This window comes from Macrotis lagotis, chromosome X (assembly GCF_037893015.1).
Source record: "Macrotis lagotis isolate mMagLag1 chromosome X, bilby.v1.9.chrom.fasta, whole genome shotgun sequence".
Classification (NCBI taxonomy): Eukaryota; Metazoa; Chordata; class Mammalia; order Peramelemorphia; family Peramelidae; genus Macrotis; species Macrotis lagotis.
In genome coordinates, this window is record NC_133666.1 from 702669497 (window position 1) to 702692462 (window position 22966).

The following is a 22966-nucleotide window of genomic DNA, read 5'->3' on the forward strand; positions in this document are numbered from 1 at the left end:
ATGTCAATGAACATGTTGCACTTAGAAACAGTCAGTTTGACATAATTGCTGTATGATCCCCCAAATCAATGTACTCCTGATCATGACAGTTTGGAATCACTGCAGAAACACAGCTATTAGGGTTAAAGCATGACCATACATGTTGTCCCAGAGGATAAATATCTTTGTAAGCAAATTGGACAATTTTTATTGCTTAGGTTTCCATTAACAAATTTTTTTAGCTCAAATTCCTTCAACCATTAACTGAATCATTCAAAGGACATATGAATCTCTAAATGGGAAATGTTGCAAGGGTTCTAAGAGTGAAGCATGCTCTTCACTTCCTTACAGAAGAATGAGTAACATATTCCTATATGAGAAACACATTTTTAGACATACGAAAGGCCATCCATTTTTGAAATTTTGTTTTAGAAGGGTTTTAATTTTATTTTAATGCGAAGAGAGTATGTTTACTCCCAGGGCTTGTATTTTAGTCTAAGCTGCTGGCATTTTGGTCAAGTCATCTGGCTATTCTATGGTCATGGTGTGCATCATGAATATCATGAAAATGGCATGAGAATACCTGTGTCACCAGTATTCTTGATGTTTGTTGTCAGGATCCAATGGGCTTGTGTGTACAATACTTTGTAAAGTAAATTATCCTTAGGATATAACTAGTGTTATTTTAAACTGATTTTTTTTCTCTACATGTAAGGTTAGAGTTTTGTTTCGTTACTAGGATAAATAAATAGTAAATGAGTATAGGCTCTACCATTGATGGGAAAGGGATATAAATATAAATATATTTGAGTACATATAGTCTTTGTGTATGTTTCATTCTTTGAATCTTTCAGAAGAGATGAGACTTGAAATGAAGGAGAAAATTGGAAAAATAAATTTTTCCTTGAAAGAAACTTACAAACAAAAAATCATGAATGACACTGCTTGTGACTTCATGTGGAGAGAATTCTGTGCTACAAATGAGAGAATCCAAACTGGAGAGAAACATGATGAATGTAATCAGAGTGAAAAAGTTTTTACTACCAAGGAGAATCTTACTGTACATCAGAAACTCCACACTGGAGGGAAACCTTATGAATGTGATCAATGTGGAAAGACTTTTTCAGTGAAGGGCACTCTTGTTGAACATCAGAGAATCCACACTGGTGAGAAACCTTTTGAATGTAATCAGTGTGGGAAGGTTTTTACATTTAAGTCCAATTTTACTAGACATCAGAGAATTCACACTCCAGGGAAACCTTATGTATGTAATCAATGTGGAAAGATTTTTTCATGCAAGTCCTATCTCACTCAACATCAGAGAATCCACACTGGTGAGAAACCATATGAATGTAATCAATGTGGAAAGGCTTTTACATTGAAATCCTATCTCATTACACATCAGAGAATCCACACTCGAGAGATACCTTATGAATGTAATCAATGTGGAAAGGGTTTTTCATTCAAGTCCTATCTCACTCAACATCAGAGAATCCACACTGGAGAGAAACCTTATGAATGTAATCTATGTGGAAAGTGTTTTTCATTTAAGGGCATTCTTGATAAACATCAGAGAATACACACTGGTGAGAAACCTTATGAATGTGATCAATGTGGAAAGGCTTTTTCATTTAAGGGCACTCTTAATAAACATCAGAGAATCCACACTAGAGGGAAACCTTATGAATGTAATCAATGTGGAAAGGGTTTTTCATTTAAGGGCACTCTTGATAAACATCAGAGAATCCACAATAGTGAGAAACCTTATGAATGTATTCAATGTGGAAAGCTTTTTACATTTAAGTCCCATCTCACTACACATCAGAGAATCCACACTGGAGAGAAACCTTATGAATGTAATCAATGTGGAAAGGGGTTTGCACTGAAGTTCAATCTAACTAGACATCAGATAATCCATATTGGAAGAAAAACATGTCAGGTAATCAATGTGGAAAGACTTTTTCTTTGAAGGAAACTCCTCTTAAACATCAGAGAATCCACACTGGAGAGAAGTCTTCTCAATGTAATCAATGTGAAAAGACTTTTACATGCAAGTCATATCTTACTACACAATGGAGGATCCACACCAAAGACATTTCTTATGAATTTAATCACTGTGGAAAGGTTTTTACATGGAAGTCATATCTTACTATACATCAGAGAATCCACACTGGAGAGAAACCTTATGATTAAAATCAATGTGGAAAAGTTTTTTTCATGGAAGTCTCATGTTACTGCTCATCAGAGAATTCACACCAAAGAACAACCTTAATCACATTCATAGTAGAAAGGCTTTTTTATTCTTTTTAAACATCAGAGAATCCACACTGGAGCAAAACCGTAGGAATGTAATCAATGTAGTAAAATCTTCAGGTGAGCATCATAACTTAATCTTCCTTCAGAAAATTCATATCAGAAACAAACCTTATCACTCATGGCATGAATGATTGAGTTGCATGTAAATGGAATGCTGAGTTTCCTAATCTGGGATTGTGATAAAGGACATAACTCAAAAACACAATGTCTTCAGAATAAGAAAAAGAACTTCTGTTAATATGTCAACTGGAGGAAAGCACTTGATTAAGAGTATCCACATGGGAGAGGAAACATTATGCATATAATCAATGTGGAAAGGATTTTACATCAAGGGACTGACAAAATGCACATCAGAGAAAACACTCTGAAGAAAAACCTTATGAATGTGATCAGTGTGGAGAGTCTTTTATATGGAGGTTCCCATCTTACTATATACATCAAAGCATTCACACCAAATAGAAGTCTTATGAATGTGATGATTGTGGAAAGAGTTTTCCATGAAAGTCCTATCATACTTCACTTCAGAGAATCCATGCTGGAGAGAAATCTTATGAATGTCATCAGTGTGAAGAGACTTTTCCAGATAAGGCATTTCTTATTAAACATCAGAGAATGAACTAGAGAGAAATCTTATGATTGAAGTCAATGTGGAAAGGATTTTATATGAAAGGACTGTCTTAATATTCACCTGGGAATTCACATCAATGAGAAACCTTATGAATGTAATTAATGTGGAAAGGCTTTCATTGAAGGACATACTTGTTAAATATCAGAGAATTCGAAGTGGAGCAAAACCTTATGAATGTAATCAATGGGGAAAAGTCTTCAGGCACACATCACACCTTATTTTCCTTGAGAAAATTCATTCCTAATAGAAATTTTATCACTGACATAAATGATTAAATGAATTTCAAGGGAACACCCTGTTCCGGAAACTAGCATTGTGATAAAGGACATAATTGGATGTTCTCAAAAATACAGTGTCTTCAGAATAAGTAAAAGAACTGGGCAAAAAGGATAAAAATTCACTTAGTCATTTTTTTAATCTAACTATGAAAAGCAGATTGTGAGGTTTTTGTTTTGGAAAAGTTGCTTCATTGAAATGCCAGTGACGAAGACTTCTTTTTGAGTATAAACAATGGAATTGATCAGGAATTAAACAATAAAAAGAGTCTCACATATATAATTGATACAGTGAAAGATCTACTTTTTAAAAAAACAAAATGCAGCCTCAAAAAGAAATCCCCACATACTAAAATGATCATTGCATGAAGACCTTAATGTTCATGAAGTCACTACTCTGAAAGGCAGCCCATGCCTTTCTTTGGTCATGTCATTACTAGGATGCTTCTTTTTACAAATATATTTGTAAGTTCTTTTTTATTTAAGGCAATAGAGTTAAGAGTGACTTGCTCAAGGCCACACAACTATACAATTATTAAGTGTCAAAGGTTAGATTTGAACTCAGGTCCTCCTGACTCCAGGGCTGGTGCTTAATCCACTGAGCCACCTAGCTGCCCCTTACTAGGATGTTTCTTCCAGATGCCCTTTCTATATTCATGTTTTCCTTCCATCAATGCTGGTCAAAACACAAAATAACTATAAAGAGCATGTGTAGAAAAATTCTATCTGCATGCAGATTAATTTTACTCTTATATTGATTTGTGGCTAATGCTAGCAATGTCTAGGCTAGGGAGGGAAGAACAAAATTTATATGATAATTTTGTTGTACATTTGGAAGGAAGATCAAGTTGTATATCATACATTTACAGTTTTACATACAATCATCTTTTTGATTGTACTATGCTTGAGAATATCTTTTATTCAAAAAATTGGGAATAAAATTTAATAAAAGGAGATTAACAATTTTAACATGGAAAGAGTTCTTATTTGTACACATCTCAGACTTTCAGCTAATCATTTTGCTCCTGCCTCCTTGAGAAGTTCAATTTTTTAAACAATTATATTATTTTCTCCACCTATGAACTTCTCTTCTTTGTAATACCTTAAACTTGGAGGGTGGGAATCTCTGTCATTTCTTTGAATTTAATTGGGAAACCATTGGCCCTCTCTAAGAGTATATTTAGAGTTAGCATGAACTTCTCATGCTCACAGCTTTGTCTCTTCATTGTCTGCATTTTGCTTTGGACCATTAGGCCTGGTACTCTTGAGACTATCAATATAATTTCTCCTGAACGTCGACTGTACCTTATAAAACTATACAAAGAAACCATTGTCATCAACTTAGACCTGAATGCCTAATTTGTGTTTATGATTGTCATGACAATCTTACCTTATTTGTTGTTTGTTCATTTCAGTCATGGGACCCCATTAAGGATGGGGGTGTTTCATGTTAAGGATATTGGAGTAGTTTACCCTTTCATTCTCCAGCTGAGGCAAACAGGCTTAAGTGATTTGCCAGCATCAGATAGCTAGGAAATGTCTTGGGATGATTTCAAATCATGAAGTTGAGTCTTTGATTCCAAGCCCATGCTCTTCACCATACCTGGTCAAAATGCTGTCCTTTGTCTCATCTTAAGGGAGGTTTAAGCTTGTAGAATACTTATTCAGTCCAGTTGTGTCCACCTTGTTGTGAACTGAAGGACCTTAACACAGAAAGCCTTCCATCCTTCACTAGCTGTCCAAGACTGTCCCAGCTGAAGTTCATTGTTTCCATGACACTATCCATCCCATCCTATGCCTTCCCCTTCTTTTTCCTTTGATCTTTCCCAACATCAGGGCAGTTTCCATTGAATCTTATCTTTTGATTGGCCAAAATGAAAAGTTTTAGTGTGACCTTCTAGCATCTTGCCAGAATTAATTGCCTGAAACAATTTCATCTTTTTTGCTATCCAAAGGAACCTCACAAGTCTTCTCAAAAACCTTAATTCTGAGACACTCTGCTTTCCTTAAAGTGCATCACTGACAGCCTTATATGACTATTGGAAAACCCACAGTTTTGACTGTATCGACCTTTGTTCGTAAGGTGCTCTTTCTCCTTTTTTACTACTCTAGTAGTTTGTCAGAGCTTTTGTTTACAGAATTTTATTGAGTCAGTCTTTAACCTGAGCAAAACAGCAGGTCAGCAATAAGTGCCAGTAATCAAGGACCAATTTAAGTAATGACTTTCATTCCAAAAAACAGATTTACAAATTGGAATTATTCCACTTTATTGTAATGGAAGCAGAAATTATATATGTAATAATGTGATAGACTTGAGTGATTTTCTGGGGACCACAATTATAGTAAGTTTTGAGAGCTGTGATCGTCCAATTAGGACAACACAGGCATCCCAGAATCCTGTGGGAATATCCAAGTTCATTATTTGTTGGAATACAGCATTATTCTGCTGGGGGACAGAACAGGCTTTGCAGTTTTCTGATTCACTTCACTTACCACAGGGACCTACAGGCCAGGGAAAGAATGCATCTTGTCAGGACTAATAAATTCCTCCAGGCTGTTTTGTTCTCTGATTCCCAGACCAGAGTCTGCCTGAAAAAAGGATCTCTAGGAACTCAATTATTAGTTAATTCATTCCACTGAACCCTTTCCTCCCGAGAAGCAGGTATCTTAATTTAAAGACTACAGTCACCATCTGCAATGATCTTTGAGTCCAAGGATATAAAATTTCAAACTGCTTCCATTTCATCACCCTCTGTTTACAAGGAAGTTATGAGTCTAGTTGCCAGCATCTTAGTTTTTTTTAAACTTTTAGCTTTTATTGGAAAAAATATATTAGCATTGTGTGCTGCACAAAATTTAGTTTCTTAAAAAAATTTCTTTATTTTAATTTAAATTTATTTTTGAATTTTACAGTTTTTCCTCTAATCTTACTTCCCTCCCCCCACCCCCACAGAAGGCAGTTTGTCAGTCTTTATATTGTTTCCATGCTAACATTGATCCAAATTGAGTGTGATGAGAGAGAAGTCATATCCTTAAGGAAGAAACATGAAGTATAAGAGATATTAGCTGTTTTTTTAATATCACTTTTCAAAGCAGCTTTTTCCTCTTTGCTCTTTCCCCCTCATCCAGAGGCTCCTTAATTTCCCCTTCACTTTCTGGCATTAGAGTGGTACCATCTACACCTCTGAGATGTTGATGTTATTCCCAGCTTCCGGAATTCCAACCATTGATTCCTCCAGTCTGGCAGGCTACATGATGTCCTTTGCATGCACGGTAAATAAAGTGATAAGATGAAATCTCGTCATGCTCCTTTCCAGCTTTATTTTATTTTTTTCTTATATAAATATTTCATTTGTTTTCCAATTCTATACAATAACAGTTTCTACCCATCATTTTTTGGTAAGGTTGTGAATTTTGCACATTTCCCCCAGCCTCCCTTTCCTCCCCCACAGAAGGCAGTCTGATAGTCTTCACATTGTTTCCATGCTATACCTTGATCAAAATTGAATGTGTTGGGACAAAAATCATCTCCTTGAGGAAAAAATAAAATATTAGAGATAGCAAAATGATGTAGTAGATAAGACTTTTTTAGCTTCAATTTAAAAAAAAAGTTATTCCAATGTACTACATAAGGTTGCTATCTCTAATATTTTATTTTTGCTGTTCCAACTTTAAACCAATCAGCTGTTCAAGGTTCAGTCCTGCTTCTTGCTTCATGGCCTTCATACACATTGCTCTGGAAACAAGTTACATGATTTGGTTCTGCCCTCTCTTTGAGGACTTGCCACATTCTGTGATGCACAGTCCAGGGCCGTAGGGCAGAAGGAGAGTTTTGTCTGGAACTCCCTTGATTCCTCAATAACTCAAAGAATATTATCTTATATAATTCTGCTCTCTCTTATACCTTATTTTTCTTCATTAAGGATCTGATTTCTCTCTCATCACATTCAACTGAGATCAATGTATACCAGGGAAAAAATGGAAAGACTAAGAGACTACTTTCTGTGGTGGTGGGGGGGTGAGAGGAGGGAAGGGAGATTAGGGGGAAAACTGTAAAATTTAAAGTTCAAAATAAATAAAAATTTTAAAATAAATAAAATAATTCACAGAGTGTTGACAGTTTGGTTTCTACTTCTACCACTTTGAAAACTAACCTGTTCTTCCAGTGACTCTTTGTTCACATATATTGCTAAGGTCTTCTTGCATAATCTTTACCATAACTTTGCAGGTTTGCAAATTGTTTTTCTCTAATTTTCTTGAAGAGATCTGTCTTTCCCAGGTGAAGAATTGAGGCAAATGGAAGTTACGATTTGCCCAGTGACTTGTCACACAATTAGTGACTAATGTCAGATTTGAACTCAGTTTCTCTTGACCCCCTGCTCTCTCCACTGCTCCATCTGGCTGTTTCCCCTGTATTTGGTAAGTGTTTAATACATATTGACTTGCCTGTTTTTCTCACTAGGTTTACTTTATCCTCAATTTTTCCTTCTAGAAATGACTCTTACTAGACCATGCCATGGTGTTGTGGTTTGTGCCCCATTACCCACCCCTGCTTATAGCTGATGTTCATATCTGAAAATCTAAAGTTCTAAGATCTGAAAACATCAATGTATTCTAATAACTCCTGCTTTTCTTTATTAAAATTGTTGCCCTTTTGTGTCCTTAGAGATCTCATTCTTGAGCTGACCAGTCTCCTCTCAAGGTGACTTTCCTGGTAGAATTTTAGGCCATGGGATGCTACCTATCCTTGCTTTCAACCCTTTGAAATATTGTCCTAATGTCCAGGATCCAAGTCAGAGAATGACTCACTTTCTCTTCTCTCTCAACCTTCCCTCTGATGTTTCTAATTGTGTGACTTTCCTTTCCTAGCCTCACTTTCCTTATATGTAAACATCAGGAATGCAGCCTCCAATTCTAGCTCACAATCTGCAGTCCGACAGGAGGAACAAAGTTTAGGTACTTCCTTGCCAAGATTCGCATCATTTCTACCACTATAACAGACTTCTCCTTCTTGATGATAAATATGGGTATTTTTTGAAGAACAAAATCCTCATTAGAGGCTTCCTTGCTGTTGGTAGAGAGAGTTCTAGCTAAAATATGGATAATTGAAATTACCCATCACAAATATAATCTTGCCTATGTGGGAGGATTATTTTGAGTTTCCTGGACTTATATATCTATATCTAAATCTAAATCTAAATCTAAATCTAAATCTATATCTATATCTATATCTATATCTATATCTATATCTATATCTATATCTATATCTATATCTATATTTCCTTTTTCCAGGGGCTCTATTGTAGGCTTCAGGGGGAAAAATTCACTTATTTCTCCATTTATCTATCTTCATTCAAATGTTTAGACTGCACAATAGTGACTCTTTGCTATCTAAATCGAAATTCAATGAATTAATTTTACAACTATTTTGAAAACTGTGTTTCACTGTTTTCTTTGAAACTATGTATTTCATGTATTAAAAAGCATTCATCTGAACAAGATACCATAGGGTTCATTAGGCTGTTAGAGGGGAACTATGACAAAAAAAAACTATCAGAACTTCTGATTTGTGTGGTCTATGTACTCCTTGGTGAAAAAATTACTTCTCTTACTCCATCACCTGATCCCCATTTTTATAAGTAAAAAAACATTTAAGCCTTTTCTATGTGCCAAGCAATGTGGCAGAAACTGGATCCTCCCACTACCTCTCCAGCATTTCCCTTTTTGTCATCTTAGCCAAGCTGAAAGGTGTGAGGTGGAACTCCATTAGTTGTTTTAATTTGCATTTCTGTAATCAGAAATATAAAGCTTGATTTTCCTCATTTGAAATCTGTCTATTCATATTTTTTGACCATTTTCAATTGAGGAATGGGAAGTCCAATCTTTATATACATCAGAGAATCCACACAAGGGAAAATCTTTATGGTTTTAGTCAATGTGGAATTGTTAATGCATTGAAGGAGAGACTTGCTGCATGGCAGAGAAACCACACTACAGTGACACCTTATGAATGGAATCAATGAAAAGGGCTTTTCCATGGAAGTCCAGTCTTGATAGACATCAGAGAATCGATACTAGAGAAAACCTTTATGGTTTTTATCAATGTGGAAAGGTTTTTACATGGAACATCTGAGAATCCATACTGGAGAGAAACCTTTTGAAGGTGATCAATATATAAAGACTTTTCTTCACAGGGCTTTTTTTTAAATTGAAGTCAGTGTGGAAAGGGTTTTCCATGGAAGTCCCAACTTACTGCACATCAGAGAATCCACACTGGAGAAACACTCTGAATGCAATCAAGGTGGAAAGGCTTTTTCATTCAAGGGAATTCTTTTTAGACACCAGACAGTCCACAATGGAGAGAAATATTGAATATAAGATCAATGTGGAAAGGCTTTTACATGGAAGGAGACACTTACTGCACATCAGAGAATCCACATTGGAAAGAAGCCTGATAAATGTGATTACTGTGAAAAGACTTCCATGCAAGACATTTCTTTTTTTTAAGATTCTTTCATTTATTTTGCAGTAGAAAATGAACTTCTGCTATCCTTTATTTGCCCTACACACTATTACAGGGTAGGGATTTTTCCACATTATTTTTGTCTACACTAAGCTGGTACAACCTAATTCACAGCAAGAAAACATTTGGTTTATAGACAATAAGTTAAGATCATCACTTGTCAAAGATGCTGTAGAAAGATTTTGTGAGAGGGTTCCTTCCAACTCTCAGGGGCCTATATGATAATGAGCAACATATATGGGTGATAACAATCCAATCAGGCAGATATTTACTGATGAATTTGTGTGTATATAAACCCAGATGTCTATTATGATCTATGTTACTGAAAGTCATAAACTAGTTTTCTTGGGAGTCATAAACTGCTTCAGGATGTCCTCTGTAATCTTTTTGCACTTGGCCTGGTGATTAGCAATCAAGGGCTGCAGAACTTCAATAAGTCTTCTTTAGCTCTCCAGTGAGCATAGCTCCACTTGTGTAATCCTGTCTTATCTGCTCGAGTTTGTCATCCTCTAGGCAGAAGGTGAGGTGCATGACACATCAATGTCACAGTTGCCTCCAAGCTCTCTGTGTTCCTCTATGGTGTCTTTACCTCCAGAAAATGCATGTTTATTGACCTTGTTCTTGATCCGTTTGGCTGTGTCAGTAAGGAAGATGGAAGAGTTGGGGTCACTGGCACTCATTTTAGCCTGGGCTCCCTTCAGAGCTGGGAAGAAGCTTGAATGAAGCAAGGCGGGTTTGGGATAGCCAATCTTTGGGGCTACATCTCTTGTCATTCTAAAATAAGGATCCTGATCTATGGCACATGGAATAAGACACTGAATATCTGTTCTGTCTTTGAAAATCTGTGGAAATGAGTTGCTGAAGGAAGGGGCATAGCAGGATAGCAGGAAAACTAATCTTTCCAATGCAATCACTGTTAGAGAAGACAAAGATGCCCTTTACTTGATTAAAAGTGACATGCTTTTGGATTTTGACCACATTCTTGTAGAAACTCAGACTTGACCCCATGTACTCCAGGTCAGAAAAGATGAAAGTTTTATTTAAATCAAAATCACAGGCTATGATATCCTTTGCATTTTCTGTTGTATAGCCATATGCTTGCTCAAGTGTTAGCTCTTTCCAGTGGTATTTTTCATCATCAGTCATCTGCATAGCCAGAGGAACACTGAATACATCTTGTAGCCACTTTGTGAAAATAAATGGGATGAGATGACCTACATGCATAGCTTCGGGAAAGAGGGCCCTCTGCCTGTGTAGAGACAGAATGGCTTCTTATTTTCATATGTGTTGAGAATGTTGTTCATGTCCCTGTGAGAGAAAAAGATGCCTCTACGCAGGAAATGATGCGGTTTTTGTCCTATGACCCTCTCAATTTGATCTATCAGTTCTTTGTCAATCTTACTGCTTCCAAACCGAACTATGAGCTTGTCATAGTCAATGCCTTTGGCGCTGCTGGTCTGCACAGTCCAGGGATCTACAAAATCCCCTTCGCTTTGAGTGGTCCCAGGTTCCCCACTCCCTTCAGGTTTGGAGCCTGTGGGAGGAGAATCGGCTTGATAATTCTTGCCTGTCACTTCATTGTAGTTTACTTTTAGTGACAATAATTGTTTGACAGCAGAATCAATTTCATCCTTTGGTGCTTTTTCTGCTTTTAATGCTCAGACAACTTATCCTTGTGCTGTAATGCTTATGAATAGCTCCAGTGCAGTTGGTTCACCATTTAGAACAACGGCCATTTTTAACCTCTTAGAATTTTGAAATTAAAGTGCTTCAGGATAACAGCTGATTGTATTCAATAATTCTGAAGAACAAAATAGAGTCTCAGTCCCTGCCAGCTCGTGGTCCCGGCGCTGTCACACAAGACATTTCTTACTAAACATCAGAGAACCCACTGGAGAGAAACTGTATGATTAAAGTCAATAATGGAAAAGATGTTTAATGGAAGTCCCATCTTACTACTCATCAGAGAATTCACACCAAAGAGAAACTTTATGAGTGTGCTAAATGTGGAGAGACTTTTTCAGTGAAGGGGAAAGTTGTTAAACATCAGAGAATTCACAGTGGAGCAAAACCTTATGAATGTAATCCACATGGCAAAGTCTTCAGGCAAACATCAGACCTTGTTTTCCATGAGAAAATTCATATTAGAAATAAATAGTATCACTGATAGGAATGATTAAATTAATTTAAAGGGAAACTGAGTTTCCTAAACTAGCATTGTGATTCAGGACATAACTGGACGTTCTCAGAAACACAGTTTCTTCATAATAAGCAACAGAACTGTTAGGATAATGTCAATTGGAGGAAAATGTGATTAAGAGAAAAAAAATCAGAGTTGTATGCACAAGGGAATAAAATTTCAGGCAAATAAAGGAGAATTTTATATTTTCCCACACATCACAAATTTGCATGTATTGTCTACACTGAGACCATTTGCATGCAACAATCCAAGAACCTTCTCTTTAATCTGAGATATTTTCTGTCTCTTGATGGTTGTGACTCAATGATCATGGTGATGATGAAGGAATTGGAATCAACTTGAGGCAGAGAACACTTGTGTAAAAAAGAAAAGCATCTACTACTGAGTTAGTAAGAGGCTTTGCAACTTCTCTCTAAAAGCTTCCCATGCTTGTCCTTTCATAAAAGCTGTTCAGTGACTTCTGGAAAACGTTTTGTGTCTTAGATCCAAAGTGATATTTTCCTTTGAGAAAGGGCAAATTTTAGTCTTTTTAAAACATAAACCCCCCAAAGCTCTAACAGTTTATAAACTTTTTTTGTTTTTTTTCTTTTTGCAAGGTAGTGGGGTTAAGTGACTTGCCCAAGGTCACACAACTAGGTCATTATTAAGTTTCTGAGGCTGAATTTGAAATCAGATCCTCCTCACTCAAGGGCAGGTCATTGTCCCACCTAGTTACCCCAACAGTTTATAAACTTAACCACACTCTCTTCCAGCCTAATTCCAAATTTCATAGCATCCAGATCAGAAAAGAGATTGATATTCTAATTATCTAGAAGTCATTTTTCAAAGTCCAATGATTCTTAGAAAATGGTTTCTCAAACATTCCCATAGGAGAGAAAGTCAAATACTACAAAGATACAATGTTATAGATGGGAAACCTGAAAGAACTTTGCCAAATGAGATGGATTCCATTCAGTGATTTCTGACATCTCTGACCCAGAACCTTCACCTGCTCCAGCTGTCACTGATATCCTACACCGATGGCAGCCAGAGCAGGATCAGGCCTTTCTGATCCAATGGCCTTTCCTTGTCTTCTCACAGCTCCTCCTCCCATCACCTCCAAGCCCAATTTGAAGACCTTTTCATCTCCTGGTAGAGGATCCCACAAGACAACTACCATGGAAGAACACATCGGCCTCAGTCCACTCCACCCTGGAGGTCCACAGGTTTCCCAAGATCCAGCTGCTGCCAGCTCTTCAGAGCAGAGGTCCCATTCCTCTCAGGAGGACTGGGGCTGCAGGTGGATCAGGGCAGGGGGAGGAGGGGTGGGAGGATTGAAGAGGGGGAGCTCCGAGATAAGGGGCCTGGTGGGTGGGGACCATGCAGTGCTCTGAGCTCTGGAGGCAGGGTTTGGAGTTGGGGAGGAGTTTAGGGCAGAAGAAGGGATCATTTCAGTGGAGAAGGCAATCCACGTGATGCAGGGCAGGACTCAGGGAGGAGAGGCAGTCTGGGTCCCAGAGTCTTCATGCTGGGTGTGATTGGAGGACTCTGGGAGCCTCTGGGGCTGCACAGGGTGATGATTTGGGGATTAGGGAGACCCTCCCCGAGTGGGCTGCTGGGTAGCAGAAAGTCTTTGAGCTGAATTGCTCTGCCTTTTCTGTATCTCAGACCTCTGTCCTCTCGGCCCTTGAAGCTGAGATCATTCTGCCTTCTGGAAGCCACTTTTGTGCTTGCATGTCCCAGGTAGGTCTGAGCCAGAGACTGCCCCCCCCCCCGCCCATTTCCCCCTGTTTCCTGTCCTCTGCTGTCTCCCCTTCCACTGAGTCTCATCTCATCATCTGGCCTCCTTGTGCATGTCCTCCAGGTCTGCTGGGAGCATTGTTCCCCTTCCAGGCTTGGCTAATGGAAGAGCTACCCTCCTTTCCCTTCCCCACTCCATTCATTTCCAGACGCCTTATCATTTCCCAGACTTCCTCTGTAATGCTCCCCAGATTTCCCATGGGGTCACATTTTCCCAGACTTCAGACTTTGCCCAGTGGAATCCAGAAGTCCTGATTATTGCCTTGCTGTCAGCACCCAGGTATCCTGTGTCCCTGTCCCCATTTCTGGGCCAGATTTTCAATTTTTTTCTGCCTTCAGACCAGGATCCCATTAGAATCCCTGAGTCCTGCCTTCTTGCCCCCAGGAAATCATTTGAACTCCTTATTTGAACTCCTGAATTTTGGCCTGCTTCCCCATCAGATTCCAGATGTGTCTTCCTCTCTCCAGTTTCAAAGATGTTCTACCAGGGGGTACCAGTGTCCTCTCCTGTTCCTCATTAGACTCAGGACTCATTCAGTTTTCCCAGGCTCAGTGTCCACTTGGAACCCTTCTTTCAATCCATCAGCTTAATAAGAATGTCTTATCTCCCAGACTGTACTCCTGATTCCCTGACCCAGGCCTCCTCCTTCCCTGCCTCAACTTCTTTTTTTTTTTTTGTCATTTATATTTTATTTTTCCCATTACATTTTTCAACATTAGTCTGGTAAAAGTTGTCATGTACATTTGTGTTTAACATATTGACATATTTATCATTTTGTTTAAGGGAAGTTAGAACGAGAGAAAAGAAAGAAAAACGTAAGATAGAAAGGAAATAGAAAAGCCAAGTTTCTGAGAAGTGAACACAGTATACTTATAATTCAGATTCCGTGGAGTTCCCCACAGCCACCTAGATGTGGATGAATTGTCCAGAAGGGACCTCTCAAGGTTGTCCTTGGTCTCTGAACTGCTGAGGGGAGCTGCATCCATCATACTTGATCTGCTCACCAGTTGTTGATGTATACAATGTTGTCTTGGTTCTGTTCCCTTTGTTCACCACCAGTTCATGTCATTCTTTTCTTGCTTCTCTAAAGTCCGGCCACTCTTGGTTTCTTATAGAAAAATAGTTCTCCATAATATTCATAATCCTTAATGAGTCGATCCATTCCCCTATGGATGGGAATTCCCTCAATTTACAATTCTCTGCCACTATAAAAAGAGGTCCTGCCTCAGTTTCTTTCTGTGCCCTCAAGCTTGAATCCCAGACTGAATTTCATTTCCTAGTCTCAGGTTTCTTGTAGTCATTTCCTTGTGATTTCATTCCAGAGGCTCTGTATCCTCCACTTTCCCTGGGTTCTGTAGTTTAAATTCTGTCTATGTTAATTGGGGAGCTGAAATGTGGGGAGGCAAAGGACCAGCTGGAGGGAGAGCTCTACCTCCGGAGTCACTGAGATGTTGCCTGCTCTGTCCCACTCTGGGATCCCAAGTTCCTTCTGCCTCTGTAGGAGCCTGAGGAGAGGAGGAATTGCATTAAGTGAGAGGGTGATGTAGTCTTTTTCCCCTTGGTAACTTCCTTTGGGAGCCTGACCTTCCATGATACCTTCCCCTTTGTGTAGCTTGGAGTCTCTGCCCTGAGAGCAGGGCCAGGACCTTTTGAACTCCTGGAGGACCTCACCCTTTATAAATGCCTGCAGGCCAGTCTCCTGCCCCTGTTGGGGAGGTAAAGCTCTCCCTTTTCCCACTCCTGTGATCCTTCTGCCTCCTCAGCTCTGTCTACAGAGGCCCTAGGCCTGGCCCAAGCAAGTCCTGAGTCAAATCCAGATGCCAAAGTCAGAGAACTGTTGGAACAGTTTTGTTGTTAAAGGTTGACAAATACCAGTCTTCCACAGTCTGATACCCCAAAGTAGTCAGTCTGGGACTAAGATTATGGGTTTTTCTAAACTGAGGCAGACAAGGGGGGAACTTTCCAGGTGTCTCTAGACTGTCTCCCAGGGATCAGAAAGGCTTAGAATGAGAAACCTTTCCTGCTTAGGAGCAAGCTCTGATAGTAGAGCTTTAGCTGTTATATTTGGGGTTCTATTGGGAGAAGCAGGACCCCAACATAGATAAAGACCACAAAAAAGATGGAGGAACTTGACCAAATTGAATCACGTTTGTCCTTGCTCCCTTTGCAGGAATTCCGGATTCATGGCAATGGAGCCTGGGAGTCTCAGACCCAAATTTCAGGTGAGTGCAGTCTATCCTCAGACTGGTCCAAGTTGGGGCATCTGGGTGGTGCAGGGGGTAGAGCACTGACCTTGAAGTCAGGATGACAGGAGATTGAATTCAGTCTCAGTCATTTGCCACTTACTAGCTGTGTGACCTTGGGGCTATCTGACCTCTACACCCAGATGACTCTGAAAGATAAAGTGAGGCTAGGGACTTAGGCACAAGTCCCCTTCACTCAAATCCAATTCAGGTCTTGTCATGGCCTCACATCCCTGTTGTGTCAGGGTCGTTTTAAAGAATAGAGAACAAACATCCAAGCAAGGTGAGAAACCAAATCCCTCTCTGTAGACATAGGGAAGGGTCCCTGAAGCTGGCAATGCCTTCCTTATGGATCCTTTCCTTTCCAAAAAGTGGGTTTGAAATTGGACCTGGTAGCAACTATACTGTTCTCTTCTCCTGTGTTTTAAGCTGATTCATGGGGCCCTTGGGGTCTTGAGTCCTAAGCTTCCATCCCCCAAAACTACTGTCCTCCCTGTTTGTTTTCTGTTTTTGGGGGGTTTTTTGTTTTTTACTTTTTGCAAGGCAATGGGGTGAAGTGGCTTGCCCAAGGCCACCCAGCTAGGTAATAGCTGTCAAATCCTCTGTCTGAGGCCAGATTTGAACTCGGGTACTCCTGACTCCCTGGCTTGTGTTCTGTCCACTGTGCCAGAGAGCTACCCCTTACAGTCATCTTTCAAAGACAACTTCACTCTTCAATTGCCTCTTCATGCCCGCCTAGCATTGCACATACACACATGCACGCACACACATGCACATACATGCAAGCACACATATAAACACATACACCCATTTTCCCACGCTACCTGTGATTATTCTCAGTCTGATAGAAGTTTTATATGTGCAACTTGCAACACACTTTCATTTCTGTCATTTTCTCCATATGTCATCTTGCCTGTCATTTATTCTTGTTTTATCTTTTCACGTTATATTTTATTGGCACAATATTCCGTCACAATCCCACAACAGCTTCTTTTGCCTTTCCCCACTTGCTGGGCATCCTCTTGTTTGTACAATTTGATCCTTTTCCCTTTTACAAAGCTGCCTTTAGGCTCTACAGCTAGCAGCTCCCACATTGCGTTAGTGTCCCAGTTTTCCCACCATTGCCAACACTTAGCATTTTCCCTTTCTTTCCTATTATCCAGTCTGATAGTAGAAGACGATCCCTTAAAGTGGCTTGAATTTGCATTTTTCTAGTCAGTAGGGATTGAGAACGTTTCTCATTGGACTGGAGACAGTTTTGCTTGCTTTGTCTGAAAACTGGCTTTTCTTATCTTTGTGCCAATTGGCGAATGGGTTGTGTTTTCATAGTTTCACTTCTCTCTCTAGAGTTGAGAAATGAACCGTTTCCTAGAAATTCGGTGACAAATGACTTTGCTAGCTTCCCGCTCTCCTTCAATTTTGTTTTGCATAAAAGCTTTTCCATTTTATATAACCAGTATTGTCTGTGTTAGATTTGGCTATTTCATGTTGGGGTTGTTGGCCTTAACTTCTTCCTCTGTGCGTAGTTGGATCAGTAAACACTTCCAGGCTGGCCTCATTGGCTCCTGCTAACATGATTTTGGAGCCAACCATGTGCCCATTTTGACCTTCCCTTGGTTTGAAGTGAGGGATCTTGTTGATGCCTAATTTCTACCCTGCTCTTTTCAAGCTATTCCAACGATTTTTAGTCCAACAAGGCATTTTAGTTTTGAAAGCTGGAAGTTTGTTTCTCTCCACAAGATCTGCAGTCATGTACATCACGTGTTCCCAGTCTGCTGCGCTGATCCACACTAGTTTTTCCTCAGGGATTGTTTTGATAATTGTCTTTTAATTATACAGGTTGGGATCTACTAGGACCAGACTCCCTTCTGTTTTTCATTGATCGCCTTGATGTCCTTGACTTTCTGTTTATCCAGATGAACTCCATTATTATAGGTTCTAAGTCAGTTAGAGAAGTGATTACAATTTAACTGTGATGACATTGAATAAATAATAGATTAGCCAGATAACATTGTCCTTTTTATTATATTGGTTTTTTCTTTCTCTAGTAAGAAAAAAAATATACCTTCTACGATTTAGAAATGAGTTTTTTATAATAAGCATTTTATATTTATTTTCTTTCTTCCTTTCTTCCTTCCTTCCTTTCTTTCTTTCTTTCTTTCTTTCTTTCTTTCTTTCTTTCTTTCTTTCTTTCTTTCTTTCTTTCTTTCTTTCTTTCATTTTTTTGCAAGGCAGTGGGGTTAAGTGGCTTGCCCAAGGCCACACAGCTAGGTCATTATTAAGTGTCTGAGGCTGAATTTGAACTCAGGTACTCCTGACTCCAGGGTCTATACTCTATCCACTAGGCCACTTAGCAGACCTACTATATTTATTTTCAAAGAGTTCCTCTGTATGTTTTGGCAGGTCTGCTCTCAGGTATTTTGGACTGTTTAGCAATTTTACATGATCTATTATCATATAGAGTAATCTTGCTGACATATCATAGAATTTCCCCTATTTTGTATTTTAATTAAATCAATTTTAACTTAAAATTCATCTGAGATCATGGTTACTTTTTTTTAACTTAATAAATTCACCTTCTACTCTTTATTTTCTTGCTGTGAATCTCTCATTTTGTGAGTCCATTCATCTCTTTAACTTTCTAAAGGATAATTACGTGTATGTTTTCCTCCTTCCAATTTTCCCTCACTATCCTTCTCTCCCTATTTCCCCTATCCCTCCTTTTTCCTTTGCTTTACTTCTCCCTACTGCCTTGCCCTCCTGGTCTTTAATCTTTTCATCTTCCCAGAAGTCTCCATCCTTATCCTTTCCCCAATCCTATTCCTATCTCTTCTTCCTCTGAATTTGGAAGACCTTTATACCCACTTATTCATTTATATAATGTGTATGAATTTATGAGCATATTGAGAATGGGTGAAAAATAGATGCTTGTCACCTGTTACCAATGTGAATAAGGATCCAGCTTTACCCACCCTCCCTCTAATGGTTTCTTCTGGATCAGTTTTTCCTGTTATGCTTCATTTTTATGAAATAATTCTTCCTTCTTATCTCTCCTTACATAATTTTATTTTTTACAATCACTCCATCATGCTCAGGTCAACTCACCCCTTTCTTTTAAATGATCCAAATAATGACAGCAGTCATTTGTGAAAATATTTTCACACATTAGATGCAAAGAAGTTGATTTTATTAAGTCCCATATAATTGAGCTCTAATGTTTACCTCATTTTTCTCTCAGATCTTATATGCCAAATTTCCCTTAAATTGTGGGATTGTTTTCACAACAATCTTAAAGTCTTTGAATTCTTCAATTTGCTCTTTTTCTTTTTTCACTGGAGTCTAGGCTTGGTTGGGTAAGTTACCCTTGGACATTACTTCAGTTCTTTTACTCTTTGCAATACAGTATTCCAAGAACTAGGGTCCTTCGATGTAAGAGATGCTGGGTCTTCTGCAAAACTCATTGTACCTTCAAGATATTTAAATTGGGTTTTTCTTCTTGCTTCCAATAATATTTCCTTAGCCTGGGAGCTTGGAGACTTGGCTCTGACTTTCCTGTACGGTTTCCTGCTAGGATTTCTTTTGGATGGTGATTGGTGGCTTTTTTCATTTCTCCTTTACCTTCTTTTTCTAGAACTTCAGGCAATTTTCCTTTGCAAAATTGTATCAAGATTCTGTTTCTTTAAGCTTTATTTTCAGGTAGTTCATCTTTTATAGATAGATAGATAGATAGCTATAAGGTACAGTTATAGATATATAATTATTTCTCCTGTTTTTGACAACAGTTGCTTTTCTGATGAAATGATTTACATTCTCCTTCTATTGTTATTTTTGTTCTTTTTTTTTTTTTTTTTGTTAGCAAGGCAGTAGGGTTAATTGGCTTTGCCCAAGGCCACACAGCTAGGTATTAGTAAGTGTTTGAGGCTGGCTTTGAACTCAGGTCCTCCTGACTCCAGGGCTGGTGCTCTATCCACTGCATCACCTAGCCGCCCCTATTTTTTTTTTCATTTGATCTTTATTGCTTGACATTTTAGAATGGCATTAACTTGCCCTTGTTCAATTACATTCTTCAGGGAATTGCTTTTTTCCTTCCGTGTGTGACTCGTTACTTCCAGCTGTCTGACTTTCTGTCATTTTCTGGACTTTTTCGGATTGAGCTGAATCTTTTCTCAGTTTTCCTGGATCTCTCTGAATTGATTTCTATAAAGCTTCTTAAGTTCTTGTAAAAACCCTCTTTTGTCCTGAGGACCATGTGACACACATTGAATGAGAAACTGTGCTTTCTGGATGCAACCCCAACTCCTTGGCTCTTTGGAATGCAACATACTAAGATCTAGAGCTGGTTTTTTGGTAAAGAAATTGCTAGATTTAGTAAAATCCTGATGATTTTTCTCTAGTTTTTTTCCCCTTGTTTTTAAAATCCTGTAATTTGCCTCACACTAGATAGTGGTTTCATTTTGGTCTTCTTCCTCATTGAAGGACAAGAACCAACCAAATTTACTCCCTAGGATGTTTTTCAGGTGCTGATCATTGTCTTCTTGGTTTCTGGCTTGCTCCTTGGTCTAGAACTTCAGGGCAATTTTCCTAAATAATTTGTTCCATTGCATCCAGATGCTTCTTTTAATTATAATTTTCAAGTAGCTCAGCAGTTCTTATTTTTTCCTCTGCTTAATGCACTCTCCAGATTAGTAGTTTTATTATTGAGCTGTTTTAGATTCTTGTTTACATTCTCTGCTTCTTAAAATATCTTGGTGTTGTACAAAGTCATTTAATCCCTCCTGTTCAGTTAAAGTTTTCAAGGAGCTATTTCCTTCTTAAAGATTTTATATCTCTTTTACTATTTGCTTAACCAATTTTTCAAATGTTTAGATTGCTTTTTTTTGCTATTACTTATTCTTATTTGACTTTAAAATTCCTATTCATTATCCACCTAAAGGTTTTGTTTCTTTTTGCACTTAGTTGGTTTTGCCATTATTTTATTTAATTGCTTTTTCTTCTAATATTTTTTCTCAGTCCTCTATTTGATTTTTGCATACTTTTTTACTTTCATCCACAATTTGCCATTATGCATTAGGGTAGGAGTGGTTTTTATTTTTTTAACTTCACCCTTCTCCTCTATATATGATTTCAAATCTTTTTTTTTAACTCCAAAGGAGATATCAGTGATCCGGTTCTTTTTCCTTTGCTTATTCATTTTTATGTTTATTTAGTTTTATTTCATTTTTAATAGCTTAATAATATTATTATCAAGTTTTAATTCTGAGAGGAGAGTACTGTTGCCCAGTCCTCAACTTTTCTTATGATTATTTACTGTATTTTATCTGGAGTTTCAATCTCAGGGACTCCTCTCTTCCTCCACTCAGCCCCAGCTTCATTGTCCCTAAAATGTTCTTACTCCTTGTGGTACTTGCTTCTCCTCCCCAGCAACCACAGCTAGGGTCACATCTCTTCAGCACTGTCAGCCATGACATCCAGAAACACCTTGGGGTCCTTTGATCATCCCCCACTGCCTTGCTTTGGATGAACGTTTGTGAGGGGAAAGTGGCTGAGATGAAAGTTCTTGAGGTGTCTCACTGCTTCTCTCAGGTCTCCTGTCTAATGATTCGGTGGGTTGTCCTGCATTCTTCTCTGAGTTCTCTGAAGTTGCCCTCCTAGGACTTTATCCCTTTATTTGTGCTCCTCTACAATCATTTCATGATGATTTTTCTGTCTATTTGTGGAGGAAATCTAGAGAGCCTGGACATTTCTGACCTACACTGACATCTTGTCAGGATTCCCCTTCTGTCAGGTCTAATGAGGAAGAAGTTCCCCATCACCTTCTCTCTTTGTCCTGCACATATCCCCCACATCCCATCTCCCAGGTAGAACACAAGCTTTATACCTGATTCCCTAGGGTGCTGCATCATATTCCAAGGGATTTTTCAGCTTTCTTCCAACTGTCATATAACGTCCATTTTTCAGAATTCTCTTGAGCTCTTAATGACCTTGGGTTCAAGAGTGGACTCTGACTCTCATAGGCCATGACCTCTCAGCAGATCGCTTCTCATGCTTCAGCTTCCATCTAGAATTGAATAGGGCTGGACTCAACATCTCAAGAGTCTTTCATCTCTATACCTGATGGTCTAGGGTTTGGTGACATTCAAGGATGTGGCTGTCGACTTCACCCACGAGGAATGGAGCCTCTTAGACCCACATCAGAAACAGCTGTACCAAGAAGTGATGGTGGAGAATGCCCAGAACCTGCTCTCTGTGGGTAAGGACCCTTCCCCTGGTGACACTGATTGTGCAGTCAATGGGAATATCTTTGTTCCCTACTGTGGACGGTTTGGAGCAATTTAGATAGAGGAAAGGACTGGTCTCCTGCAGTTTTTGTCTTTAATCTTCCTGCCTCTTGCCTTAAAATTCTAGCCAACATAGTGGGAAAGGAAGGGAATGGAAGAAGCATTATTTGTTTTCACCTGTTGCTTGCCAGATGCTGTGATGAGAACTTTCTTTAGCATATTATGTTACTTGATCCAGATAATAACCTTCTAAGTTAGTTAATTCTATTATCCCCATTTGACAGTTCAAGAAATGGAAAACTGGAGACAAATGGAAACTAAGTGATTTAGCATATAGCTAGTCATTGTCTGAGACTGAATTTTGACTGTGGCATTCCTCAGGATATGACCAGGGTTCTCTCCACTGCACTATCTCAATTTCTAGATAATGTAAAGTGTGTGCTGAGTTCTATGAAGAAATTGCACCAGGACCACTTTTCCTCATCCCAACCTGGTTCCAAGAATTTTTCCCCCACCTCTCCCCATAGTCCCCATAAATAACTACCCTAAGACTCTTCTTCAAGAGGCCTGGGACCCACTCTGTGTTCCTTTTGTGTATACTCCTGGCATTGCCAGGAACAGCAAAATGGCCAAGATAGAACATTTGGCATAAGTATTGAGCTTGCCAGTAGAGAATCTCCCCTGCAGAGGCAAAGATTCCCCAAATGAACCATATACAAGGTTTCCATGTGATTCCTGGACTGA

At 38.8% G+C, this 22966-nt stretch overlaps 1 protein-coding gene and 1 pseudogene across 1 annotated transcript in view; one reads left to right on the forward strand and one right to left on the reverse strand.

Annotated features, from left to right (window-relative positions):
- The window catches only part of LOC141497098 (uncharacterized), a 36026-nt gene that overhangs the window by 8145 nt on the left and 4915 nt on the right, over positions 1-22966 (forward strand). The window contains exons 5-8 of the mRNA XM_074199692.1: positions 13002-13200; positions 13569-13643; positions 15872-15923; positions 22068-22194. Of these exons, the coding sequence (XP_074055793.1) occupies positions 13002-13200; positions 13569-13643; positions 15872-15923; positions 22068-22194 (453 nt within the window). The remainder of the gene's footprint in view (positions 1-13001; positions 13201-13568; positions 13644-15871; positions 15924-22067; positions 22195-22966) is intronic.
- Positions 10003-11457, reverse strand: LOC141497143 (tryptophan--tRNA ligase, cytoplasmic pseudogene; annotated as a pseudogene).